Source organism: Pelecanus crispus, chromosome 2 (assembly GCF_030463565.1).
Source record: "Pelecanus crispus isolate bPelCri1 chromosome 2, bPelCri1.pri, whole genome shotgun sequence".
NCBI classification, from domain to species: Eukaryota; Metazoa; Chordata; class Aves; order Pelecaniformes; family Pelecanidae; genus Pelecanus; species Pelecanus crispus.
This window is the reverse complement of record NC_134644.1, coordinates 89,771,607-89,784,945: the sequence shown is the minus strand read 5'-3', so window position 1 is coordinate 89,784,945 and position 13,339 is coordinate 89,771,607. Positions and strand designations below refer to the sequence as shown.

At 38.9% G+C, this 13,339-nt stretch overlaps 1 protein-coding gene across 3 annotated transcripts in view; it reads right to left on the bottom strand.

Annotated features, from left to right (window-relative positions):
• Nucleotides 1-4,089: 4,089 nt before the first annotated feature.
• CDH18 (cadherin 18) overlaps nt 4,090-13,339 on the bottom strand; it is a 193,610-nt gene continuing 184,360 nt past the window's right edge. For 2 of the 3 annotated variants that reach the window (XM_075706162.1, XM_075706163.1), the window contains 2 exons: nt 7,167-7,418; nt 4,090-4,580 (listed from right to left, as the gene is read on the bottom strand). In XM_075706162.1, the coding sequence (XP_075562277.1) occupies nt 4,090-4,580; nt 7,167-7,418 (743 nt within the window). Of the gene's footprint in view, nt 4,593-7,166; nt 7,419-13,339 lie in introns of all 3 variants that reach the window. The other variant, XM_075706161.1, reaches the window with a different exon arrangement.

Below are 13,339 nucleotides of genomic sequence, written 5' to 3'. Positions count from 1 at the left end.
ACATAGATATTTTCTTGCAGTATTCACAACTTAAACAACTGCATCAGTTAGAATTCAAAACCAAAAATGTTTACAATTATTTTGATTTTCGAAGAATGCAAAAAATAAAATGCATAACAGAGTGAAATTACTTTCAACTTTTACAGTCTTCTGTGTGTATGTAATAAATGGTGACACTGATAAACAATTGTTTTCAATGTAGGAATCTTAATCTAATGCCAGTTGAATTCAAGCTCTTCCTTGTCTTTAAAGTGTATTAAATTACATTTTTGACTGTTTTTAGGTTGACAATATATATTTACATTTTAAAATACTTATACAGACCATTTTCTCAGATGACGTGTCAAAATTACAGCATACTGAGTACCCTCACCATTACAAGAAAGAGGGTTTATTTGAAGGAACATGACTAATCAATTTGGTGTAAATGTACTATTAGTTGAATAGCTGTTGCAGAAATAAAATTGTAAATCGGAAAGCCCTTAAGCATCTCTTCATATGTACCATTTAGCTTTACTCAGTATCTTCCAGTTTAAGTAAAACTGGCAGTTTTCAGGGTTTAGTCGTTAAGCGGCATCAGGATTACTATTTAGGCTAATAGAAAAATATTTAAGAATATGAGTACACAACAGATCCATGAAAGATTTAAGCAAAGTCTATACAATCAGACTTAACCACAAAATAGGAGTTTCCCACGATACTTTCACTGAATGTATACTTCATTTAAATCAGCACTGCTACAAAATGATCGTGCCCTCTATGGCATACAGTGTTAATTTTCTTCCAGTTTAACCAATATTAACATTGAAATTCTCAAATATAATTTAAATTTGTTTCTAGGACACAAAGGACCGAAGGAAAAATTTGTGGGATCAGGAAAAGAAATCTGTAAACCTGTTCCTTCTGCACTGTGAGGCCTTTTTCTGTGGCCCTGAAGATTTAATATTCTGCTATTTGTCATGCAAACAACACGGCACTGTGATGTGCATTTGAGTAAAAAACAGTAAGCATAGCAAGCATGCAGACGTATCATGACAGAAAAGCACATCTGTTGATCACTGTGAGTAGGACATACCAAACAGGACACACCGCAGCATCACTGAAGCAGCGTCTCAATAACCCTGCAGAGTTTTAAAGGATTCAGAATTCTTGGGGCTGTGTGTATGATGCACGTGCTGTACAGCAGTCAAGAGAGCACGAGGAATGGCAAAAGGGCATTCTTATTTCTCTAAGATATGACCTCCTTCTCTCATTAACTTAATGAGAATATGAGCGTAAGAAGTGATTATGTGCTTATGTCACTGCACTTCTGTTGGCTTTAAGCCTGAATGTTCTATGATGCAAATAAAAAGAAAATAATAGTGGGAACACTGCTTAAAGCACAAAATACAATGACCTGCTTTGGTGGAGGGCCAGAGGGAACAGACATAAAGATAACTAATACCTGGCTCTCAAAACTATAACACAACAATGAATGCAGTTTTCATGCAGATGTGGTACAAAGTATTATGGCCCATGGTACCACTAATGCTGAAAGATTTTCTTCTTAGCACTGTACTCATACAATATAAAAATTTAGATGTTGGCATAAAGCAAGTGCGATCTAAATCAAAAGAAAATTTATCCTCATAAAATCCTGCACTACTAGTTGCTTCATTTGGGACAAAACTGAAACATATCCTAACTCTACTCCCCAAAAAGACAATACATAAACCATTCTCAGCTTGAGTATAACTCTTACTGCATTAAAGCATCTGTTTAACTTTACTCTACAATGTCTCCTTAAATGTATTGCTAGAAGATTCTGTATTTGGTAAAATTAAAAAAAAAAAATTAAAAAATCTGAACACAGATTATTAAACTCCTTTCAAATCATCAGCAGAATATTTTAGGGTTCAGGGGGTTTTCCCCTCTAAATTGCCTTGTGGGTTCAGGTGTTGACAGAAAGGGAAGCATTACAATCTTCCAGTTGCAAACAAAACAGTGTAGTAAAAACCAATTCTGGAACTACAGTGCAACTAATACTTTTTAGAGTTTGAAAACTTTCTTACAAAGCTACTTGCTAATTTTTCCAGAAGGCTGTTTAAACCAAAAGCAGTCAACAACACCTCAGGAAGGAGTTAAAAAACAAAACAAAACAAAACAAAACAAAACAAAACAAAACAAAACAAAACAAAACAAAACAAAACAAAACAAAACAAAACAAAACAAAACAAAACAAAACAAAACAAAACAAAACAAAACAAAACAAAACCCTCAAAGTAGAACTGAGCAGAAGTTTCAGTCATGTCCAGGACCTACCCAACCATACAGTAAAGAAGGGAAGGCTTAATAATCTGGTTCACTTGCGTGGCTCACAGTAGGTCAGGAATAAATACAGGCCCTGCTTGGGGGAGCAAAAGGTACTGCCTTCTCCACTAAGGTGAGGGTAAGTGGCTCCTAAAATGCATAGGGAGGAATCCAGTGGAATGTACAGATCTGTGTAAGTCTCCACATCAGTCCAGAGAGTAAAAAAAAAAAACAGTACACAGCTTCTGCTCTGGACAGTTTCCCTATCAAATGGATATTGCAAGAAGTTCGATTTCCAAAGCGGAGCTGCAATTTTCTTAGAAGCAGAAGACTGTAATAGATGGTGAGCCTTATAGTCATAATCTTTCATGGAATATTATGAGCTCCTGGTCCTGTCACAGTATTATCACAAGAAAGACAAACAAAAGGTTAAAGTTTCAAACAAAACAAAGGAAAACATACGAAGCTGCTGGATTAAGTATTAAGCAGCCTGCAATATTAAGCAGTTCTACAATGCTAAAAAGTTACTAACACAGGAGATCAATTTATTTAATCCATAGGAACCACAATAATGGTACATTTGAATTTTTTCCTCCTCCACTGACTTAAAATGTTCCTGTTCCCATGATGCTTGAAATAGGGAGAGAAAAGCTTGCTCTGCTTAGATGGAAATTACTCTAGGAGAAATTAAATATCAGTAGATTGAACTAAAAAGAAAAAAGCATCATCATCTTACTCTCTCTGTTTCAGTTTTCTCTATTCCAATGTCTTACCAGCACCTCTGCTTTGCTTTTAGTCACACACAGAAATAGACATTATGATTAAGAACTCTGTGTTGTAAACTGACTGTTGTAGCTCCTGGACTCAGACCAGCGAAAGACTTGAAAAGCTTCATCTGTTGACATAAGTGAAGCACAGTGAACCAAACGACTGCGTAGTTTAATGGTGCTGCCATTGTTGTTTTTATTGAAAGAGCCTATGCTTCATCTGCTTTGCTGCATAAAGAGTACTTTGGACCCATTCCATTTAAATGAATGGTGTTCCCGTGAAAAGACAAAAAGCAGCAGCACAACACTGGAAACAACAGTTCCTCCAGCACGCAGTAACAGAGCAGGTCTGGGGTTACGGGCTAGAGCCATGTCTGGGCTAACAGCTAACAGTGCCCTCCCTCTGTTAGCTGGTTACCGATAGAAAGATTATGAAGGACATAATGAAACGACATCATCTCAATGCAACCTGCTAATTCAATAAGATTAAATCATCAAAGGACCATTTATTTAAGAGGACAGGTGTGGCTTATCCCTTCTGTAAAGGAAACACACCGTTAGCACTTCTCACACTGATAGTAAACCTCATTGGCTACCTCACATTGGGATCACAAGGCCTAGAGCACAGCTAGAAATGCAACATCACAACCACCTGCAAGAGATTTGCTCCTCTGTTAGCTATCTTCCTAAACAGGCATGACCATAAACTTACTGTAGCTTGGAGATGTTAAGCATACCGCAATAAAAATGTCATTGCTTGGCTTTACTTTAGGTATTGTTACAGATACGGTACCACGGACTTTATTGAGCAATTAAAAAATATACACAAGGGACAACAGCTTCTTTTTCCTGTATTTTTCAAAATTTGACTTTCTTCCAATTGGAGAACCCAGTTTCAAATATGAAAAGGGCACTTGTTCTACAGTAACTGCATACAACTTGCTCAGTTCCAAGTACTGTATTCATTTTTTGTTACCGTTGCTGTTGTTATATCTCCAGTCGTTTAGGAACTCCTCTGTTCTGGGAATTACAACTAAGTTGTTCTTTCTGATTCTATTTCCCCATAGAGTTCAGCTAGCTTCCTGAACTCAGGTCCCCAGTCTCCAAGGTAATTATAATCCTGGTCAGAGTGTGTTGTGGCTGAATCCAGAGAGCTGATAGATCCAGCTTCTGATCTATGACCCTCATAGGCATATGTCTGTAGGGAGTCATATGGGGGCACGCTGGGGTCCAGATCAGCCTCTGCCAGTCTTTGTTTAATGAACTCCTGAACATCTATACTGTCAAGGCTTGATGAGGCATGATGCCTGGGCACAGGCTTCACTTCAGGACGAACATCCCTCCGGTATTTTAGCTCCTCAGCGGCTGATGGATTCCGCAGTGCTGTGATGTCAAACGCTTCTGTGTCTTCTTCTCCACCACCCTCATCATCATACGTCACAACGTTTTCCCGGACATCTTCTTCTGAAATGATCAAGGGTTCCTTCTTGCTACGTCTTAGGGTGATGAAAAGGACCACAATTGCTAAAGAGAAAACTGCAGCTATTAGATTAGGTTTAAAGTTTACATCTGAAGTAAGTACATGTATGCTACAGAAATAGCAGATACTAAGTCATGGATACAGAGGTGTAATACTTTCAGGCTAATATTGGTATTCGGGACCATTACGTCAGGCACGTGTCTGTAACCAAGGGTCACCAAACCCGTCCAATCTGGAAAAGAGCGTACTTATATTCTTAAGTGAGCAATGCCTTTGTTGTGTAACGTGTTACATGAAGATAGAATAGAATCATAGAATAGAATCATAGAATAGAATCATAGAATCGTTTAGGTTGGAAAAGACCTTTAAGATCATCCAGTCCAACCATTAACCTACACTACCAAGTCCACTCTAAACCAGTCAAGGGTAGACTAGACTAAACCATGTCCCAAAGTGCCACATCTACCCGTTTTTTGAACACTTCCAGGGATGGGGACTCCACCACCTCTCTGGGCAGCCTGTTCCAATGCTTGACCACCCTTTCCGTAAAGAAATTTTTCCTAATTTCCAACCTAAACCTCCCCTGGAGCAGCTTAAGCCCATTTCCTCTCATCCTATCACTAACTACTTGGGAGAAGAGACCAACACCCACCTCACTACAACCTCCTTTCAGGGAGTTGTAGAGAGCGATAAGGTCTCCCCTCAGCCTCCTCTTCTCCAGGCTAAACAACCCCAGTTCCCTCAGCCGCTCCTCATAAGGCCTGTGCTCCAGACCCTTCACCAGCCTTGTTGCCCTTCTCTGAACACGCTCCAGCACCTCAATGTCTTTCTTGTATTGAGGGGCCCAAAACTGGACACAGTATTCCAGGTGCGGCCTCACCAGTGCCGAGTACAGGGGGACAATCACCTCCCTGCTCCTGCTGGCCACACTATTCCTGATACAAGCCAGGATGCTGTTGGCCTTCTTGGCCACCTGGGCACACTGCTGGCTCATGTTCAGCCGGCTGTCTACCAACACCCCCGGGTCCTTTTCTGCCAGGCAGCTTTCCAGCCACTCTTCCCCAAACCTGTAGTGTTGCATGGGGTTGTTGTGCCCGAAGTGCAGGACCCGGCACTTGGTCTTGTTGAACCTCATACAGTTGGCCTCGGCCCATCGACCCAGCCTGTCCAGGTCCCTCTGCAGGGCCATCCTACCCTCCAGCAGATCGACACTCCCACCCAGCTTGGTGTCATCTGGAAACTTACTGAGGGTGCACTCAATCCCCTCGTCCAGATCATCGATAAAGATATTAAACAAGGCTGGCCCCAAAACAGAGCCAAAGATAGATTACTGTATGACTGGAAAGCCCCCATGAAATCCATACAGCTGTGTTTTGACATAGCAACATGCCAAAGTGCAACAGGCTGAGACCACACAATTAAGGGGAAAATTAATAACGCTGTACCGAAACTACAAACTCCTGATACAGCCTCATCTTCCAAAGGGCCAGTAAAGAGCACTCTTGTACTGTATATTTTCTTTGTGGGGATCGCTGAGGTTTCTTGAGCTGATAATGAAATCCACTAGTTAGATTATCAGGGATCTCATGAAGAAGATAAAAGAGGATAACATACTTTCAGTTAAATGAGAAATGAGTAACTAAGGCTGACATTTTTCAGAAGCATTGTTAAAGGCTTTCAGTGCTTCATTAAAACCGACATTTAGCATATATATTGAATTAAAATGGCTTATTTTTTCTCTTATGAATATTCAATCTTGGATGATAAAACGTAAGATTATAAACTAAATGCATTACTATACATTTTAAAACAGCTTTCTGACAAGGTAGTTCTGAAGTAACCTGTGAGAAGAGTAGTCTTTAGAAAATGTAGAGCCTTGGGAAAAAGAAAAAAAAAAAAATCCTCAAAATCTCCTATGTGGGTCACAGTGCAATTCTCATTATTTCTTTCTGTCTCTCTAAGAATGCAGAAAGGCATATGAGTAGTACAGAGATACGTACCCAGCAAGTTGTGCCTCTGCCAGGAAAAAAAAAAAAGAATATTAACTAATGGGTAACATTCAAACTGGTCTGGGCAAAAAAACAAGTCAAGAGAAAATGCACTTGCAAGGGCATTTATCTAATGGAGTCATCTTAAAGTCTCATATGTCCCTTGCCCCTGTGGATTATGTTGTGTATTGCTATCAGCTTATCCCACAAAGGTAATTAAGAAATGGCTTTTGTACAGTGCTAATGGCGCTTCTTACAGTGTAATGCATTTCAAAAAGCTTTCCTCATCTCTTTTCTACCATTTTTCACACTGTTCTAGACATGGAATTAAGAGTCAGTGGCTTTTTGAAATCTTTTGAAATCTTTCCAAATTACAGAAAAAAGATCTGCAGTGCTAATTACTTGATAACCTCTGAAAAACAATTTCTAGTGGATTCCAGATATTCATGAATGTACTTTAAAGTATTGTCCCTATTTATTTTAGCTAAACCTTTCCCCCCTAATCACAGCTATGTGTTTCTAATTACCTCCTACTACCAGGCAGCCTCTGGTTCAAAAACATATCGTATTAAAAATTTCTGCCCTGTCAGATTCAGAGAACCAGTGGAAGGATAACATTACTCAATATTGAAAATGGCTTACCAAGAAGAATGACAACACAGAGCAGTATTGCGATTAAAGCTCCTGTGCTTAAGCCAGCCGAGGAGAGGAAAGCTTCAGAATGGCAAGTTCTCACTCGTCCATCTCTCTCACACGCACAAACCCTAATTGTGAGAGTACTGCTGCTGCTGAGAGGGGGCACTCCACCATCAGAAATCAAAACCGGGAGGTAATAGATGTCTTGAGTGGTTCGACTGTATCTCCGTCGTCTTGTCAGGATACTGGCTGTATTATCTACAATACCAAAATCAGAGTATCATTTTAATGAAGCAAAAAATTAAAAATGTCATTGACTGTTTGTTTCCCATTGAGCAGACGTACAGGGCATCTTAAAATTAGACAGTCCTAGAAAATGCACAATCTAGAATTAAAACTTGATAGGAAGCATTTGTGGCCAACAGAGGAAAAAGAGGAGGCAGAGGAAAGTAATTAGCATTACATAAATAAGATTATTGAAGCTCATGTACCTGTCTTAGACTCTAAATGAACTTTGACAAACATTTTGAGCCCAGTTTGCTAGTGATTTAATTCCATGTTATGCTGTTGGTAGTATATGCACACTTGTATATGTGAATACCTGGAATTCTGAGAATATCTGTTGTGGAATTCATCCACCACATAAAATCCTCTTGATTCTGAGAGAATATTAAAAGGTCTTTAGTAAAAGTTAAAATAAGACTTTCATGTCTTACTGTTTGTGATAGGTTTTATAGATAACTGAGCTTTCAGAAAACAACTGAAAGGACAGTGGCCAAAGACTCATGCTCTGGGGAGGTCAAGTGGAAGAAGGTCAAGAGAAGAGGGACGGAGGAAGGGAAGAGAAAGGGAAGAGAACAGATATTAAATGTCTGTCCTGGCTTTGGCTGGGGTAGAGTTAATTTTCTTCCTAGTAGCTGGCATAGGGCTGTGTCTTGGATTTAGTAGGAGAAGAATGTTGGTAACACGCTGATGTTTTAGTTGTTGCTGAGTACTGCTTATGCTAGTCAAGGACTTTTCAGCTTCCCATGCTCCGCCTGGTACACAAGAAACTGGGAGGGGGCACAGCCAGAATAGTTGATCCAAACTGACCAAAGGGCTATTCCATACCATATGATGTCATGCTCAGTATAGAAACTGGGGGGGGGGTGGCCAGGGAGCAGCGATCGCTGCTCGGGAACTGTCTGGGTATCGGTCGGCGGGTGGTGAGCAATTGCATTGTGCATCACTTGCTTTGTATATTATTATTATTACTGTTATCATTATTATATTGTTGTTATTATCATTACTATTTTACTTTATTTCAACTATTAAACTGTTCTTATCTCAACCCAGGAGTGTTTCTCTCTCTTACTCCTCCAATTCTCTCCCCCATCCCACCGGGGTAGGGGGAGTGAGCAAGCGGCTGCACGGTGCTTAGTTGCTGGCTGGGGCTAAACTTCTACCATGTTCTAAACTGGTAGAAGTTAAAGGTAAGTAAGGAAAGGGGAGAGAAAGTGATGCAAGATTATGTCATCATTATGCCACCTACAGGCCCATCTGGCATATATTACAGTCAATGAGAATACTAATGCTTATTACACGCACATTGCAAGAGCATTTATAGGCACCAATTAGGATAGTAAGCTGCCACTCATTTCTCTTTAAGTCCAAAAAATTAAGAGGTATAAAGAGAGTTAAGGCGAAGAAATGCTACGATAATACATAGTTATATCTTATTTTCATGTGTGTAAAATTTAATTTCAATTTGTTGTCACTACTTTAAAAGTACTGCCCCCTGAATAAGAGCCCACAGATAAATCAAACAAAATTGGAGACGGTGAGAAGTCAGAGACGTGAGCAGTTGTGGAGAGAGAGAGATGTGGACTGAGAAATGGGATGAGAGATTGGAAGAAAAGAGCTCTCCTCTCATACCGCTTGCCCATGATTAACAGTCACACAGTTTCCAAACTGCAGGGTTGCAGGTTCGGAGTTTTTTAACAAACAACACAGTGGTGATAAGTGAAAAAATATGTCTGCCGGGTTTGTCTTCCTATTACAAACCAACCAGAAAACGTCTTTTTACTTACCACTTTCCTTACCACTGTAGCTATGGCTTTAAATATGTTTATCATAATATATGGAAAAATGAAGTCTGTGACACGTTGGGAAAACCTAGTGCAACAATACAGCTGGCACAGCATATTTTAGACCATAGGACTGATTACTTTCCACATGAATATTTGAATGGAGGAGTTAAGTTTTTGTTAACTGGATATGAACCGTTTACCAGGCGACTAGTCTTCATGCCACACCTTCTATCAAGCTCTGTGCCACATTTTAAAACATTCATTTTAACTCACTTCTCTCAACATTTTGCTTTTACATATCACCCGATAGCGGTACTGAGAAAAACTGATAGTAGAGCCCCACATCACTATAAAATCATAGCATAATATATTTGGTAATACACAAGAAATAGATATGAGGTGGGAAGTAACACCCTTGCTGCTCAGCCAAGAACTGAGCATCAGGTTCCACTGCATTGAAGTTCATTATCTTTTCTTCTCCACCCCTCTCCTACTTATCTTCTTGGAAATCTCCAGCATGGTGAGTTTGTTATAAAATCATTAGGTTTTGTTCTTCTTGTTTGCAGTGGGTGCAAAATATGGTATTTATTTTTTATTTATTTGCATTAGGCCTTGAAGTCCTCTTCTGCTTGTTCATGTCAAGGTATACTTCTGATGCCTGAATCCCAAGATTCACGCCAACTTCCTCTTTAGAGGCATGACACCAGCCACTTATAATGCCATTTATATTCATTCAATTTACAGATCCCTACTGAAATTAGAATGAGATGAACAGATAATTCTTTAATCTGAAAAAGTCTGACACCGAGTAAGATCATCATGCTGTGGAAATAATGTTTGCACAGAGATTATAAAATACCTGTAATAAAACATACTATTTTCCTTACAAGGTATCCAGATACTACACACACACAGACACACAAAATAAAAAAGTGTTTTCAATAACCTGTAGAAGAACCCCAACAGAGAAGTGATTAAAAGACATACAGTAAATCAGTATTTTCTTTTGATATAGGGTTGTGGAAATGACTCCTATATACCTATAGCACATGACATGCAGAAATATTTCTTTCATTTTTCTGTTAAACTTGAGCTCTTCTCCATATTCCTTAATCTGGGCTTGTGAAACCTCATAAAAATATACTGTGGTACTTTCAGCAATGCTGATTTTTTTTTCAGTATCTTATTGTTAAGAAATAAATGGTTTCCACATTATTCTGCAACTAGAATAGGGAGCAAAGTGTTCTGTGTTATAGCTGAGTCAATTGATTGAAGAAATCAAGCTTGGTATCACTGGAATTCAGATTGCATTTATTGTATAAAGAAAACTCTCCCCTAAAGCAGAGCAAGCAGTGGCCTTAAGGCCATAATTACAGATTGTGCACGCCCATGGAAGTCTTACTAGGCTCTGCTAGCCTAATTTTTTTTTTCCTAACATATACAGAAAAGTCCCAAGTCTAATTTTACAAATTTGGACCCACTTGTTCTTTTATACATCTATGGCCTTTTACTTTTAATTGAATGTGGTACATGAACAATCTCAGTAATCTATCTTAAAATACTTCTAAAACAAACAAAAAATCTTACGGAACACAGATTACAAAGAGGTAGATTGCCTGCATGTCTTTTAATTTGCAACACATATATTGGTATAATCAGGGGGTAAAGTAAGCAGCTGTTTTACCTTTCTGCTATGTAATGTTGCATAAAAAACTTTGCTTTTTTTTTTTTTAATAATATCTTGCCTGTTTGCCACTCTCTCTTTTTTTTTATGCTAGACTGTCAGTCCCAACTTCCCTAATACTGCTGGAGGACAGAGATAAAATCTTCAGTGGTTCAAAGAGGGAAACCACCACAGAATACAAAATAACCTTCAGCTGGTCTGCCCATCAGCTGCCAAAGCAGTGGCAGATTGAGCTCTAGATACAGCCCAAGAGCAGAAATAAACTCACATATCTGTGATTAGTAGGGAATTTCAAATGAATACATATTTTGCATGAAAAGAAGTTAATGTTCTCAGTATATATATAAGGTGATGACTGCTGCTTCTGCTTTCCTACACTCAGAAAAAAACTCCATCATCATTTCCCCCATATGCATGAAAAACTCCACTGACTTCCCAGTTGTTCAAGAATCCGATTTTTAATTGCTTCCCTTCCTTGAAATGCAACTTGTTACAAATTATTAGCACAGCTCCTTTCTAACAGTTTATCGTTTTATCTCCTGCAGTGGCAGGTTGTTAAACAAAACAAGGCTGGGCAGTGAGTATGACCCCTGGAACACCAACTGTTCACACTGCTAAATTTTAGCACTCTCCCTGGTATTTTATTGGTCTGGGCCAACTAGGACTCTCTCACATAACACCCAACCACAATCAGAGTTTGTAACATACACCAGGGACCCTTCCCAGCATGCGGTATGGACAAGAGTGCACCAGGTTTGCCTCCTCCCACTTTACACAGTGCTTCAACATTATTCAAACAGCCTGCGGATCCTTAAGCATCCCAGAACAGTTTCGTGCTACACACTCTGCAGTGCGTAACTTCCTTTCATGACGTGATAACACTGCTCTGCTGGGCTGCAATACAACTTTCACATTATTTCATAAACTCCGAAGAGAAAAAAACCCAGAGTAATGAAATCTGAGAGGTACAAGGCTAAGTGGTATGCAATGTACACAGTCAGCCTGTGTTATTAAGCTTAATTGCAAGAGAACAGACACAGTCCTGGTTTTCTTTGTGGGTCGTTTTTCTTCCCCCCGACCCCCCCAGCACCAATACTGCCACAATAAACTAAAGTTTAAGTGGTCACCTAGAAATCCCACTGAAGTTGTTAGAGAAGTGCAACACTCCCAATACGCACTTTTTAGCACACGTCTTTATCAGCAGAAGGAGAAAGCAGTTTCAAAGAAGTGACAGTTCTAAGGAGAATTATATTTCAAGTTACAACAACTGAGAAGATGACAATCACACAACAAAGTCATCCAGAAATAATACCTTAAAAACCTAAGGATATGTTCAAGGACTCAGCTTGAAATGTAATTCCCTATTGGTAGTAAGTGACACCATATCCATGAGCTAAGCATTAATATTAACATCTGTCATGTTTCTCATCCCGAAAGAAAAAATTTGCAGCTCTTATACTGCTAAATCCAAAAGGTGACAGCAAGTGTTATTACCAATAATAAGAACAGCCTTTCATTTCTGCTTAATGCTCTACTTCATTTTTGTCATGGTGTCTACAAGCCCCAAACACTTCAGCTCAGCTACCTTGTCCATATAAATAAGAAAATCCTACAAATTTTTCTCCATGTGCATCTTCCTGGGTCTACACCCAAAGAAGGCCCTGTATTCAAATCTGAGCAGGAAGCATAACCGCCTCCTTCCATCCTCTGGCATAAATCTAAAAAAGAGTCAATGATCCAGTGTCACTATACAGCTACAGAAGCAGCAATGAAAATGCAGGCCAGAAAGAAAAGCATCAGGGACCAAATATAATGAAGAAAAACTGAGGATTCCTGATCAGGAATCTAGCAGCAATGAAAGGATTTAAGCACAGAGACTATTGGCAAAGATGTAATGGAAAGAGCTTTGAGATGTGAGCATGTATGCTATAAGGATAACTGTGGACAGATGGGGGAAAAATTGTAATGACAATAAATAAAAACTGTGAGAAAAGTAAAAAGAAAACATCAAAATGACAAAATGGACAAACTGCACAATTCAAATGTTATCGTGAAAAAATTTCATAAGAGCTATAAATAAACCATGCTTGCATAAAAAAGCCACGCTTGGCTGGGCTGGAATGTCTTGCCGAACAAGGAACTGACATTTTTATACTGCACAAGATAAATACAAATTGGAAAACCAGACATTTTTTCTTTTAACGTTGTATTTGTTCTTTCAACATTGAATTGTTTTTCCTGTATCATTAACATCATAGAATTAAATATTAAATATTAGTATAAGACACAATTTTAGGCAAAGAAGGAGCCAGAATAAAATTTTTAATTTCAAAAATTTGCCATGGTGAATTTATGTTATTTGTATTCTCTTGAGTAATAACTAGATTTCTGTAGAAACAGATCTTACATGACATACACCCAGGAGA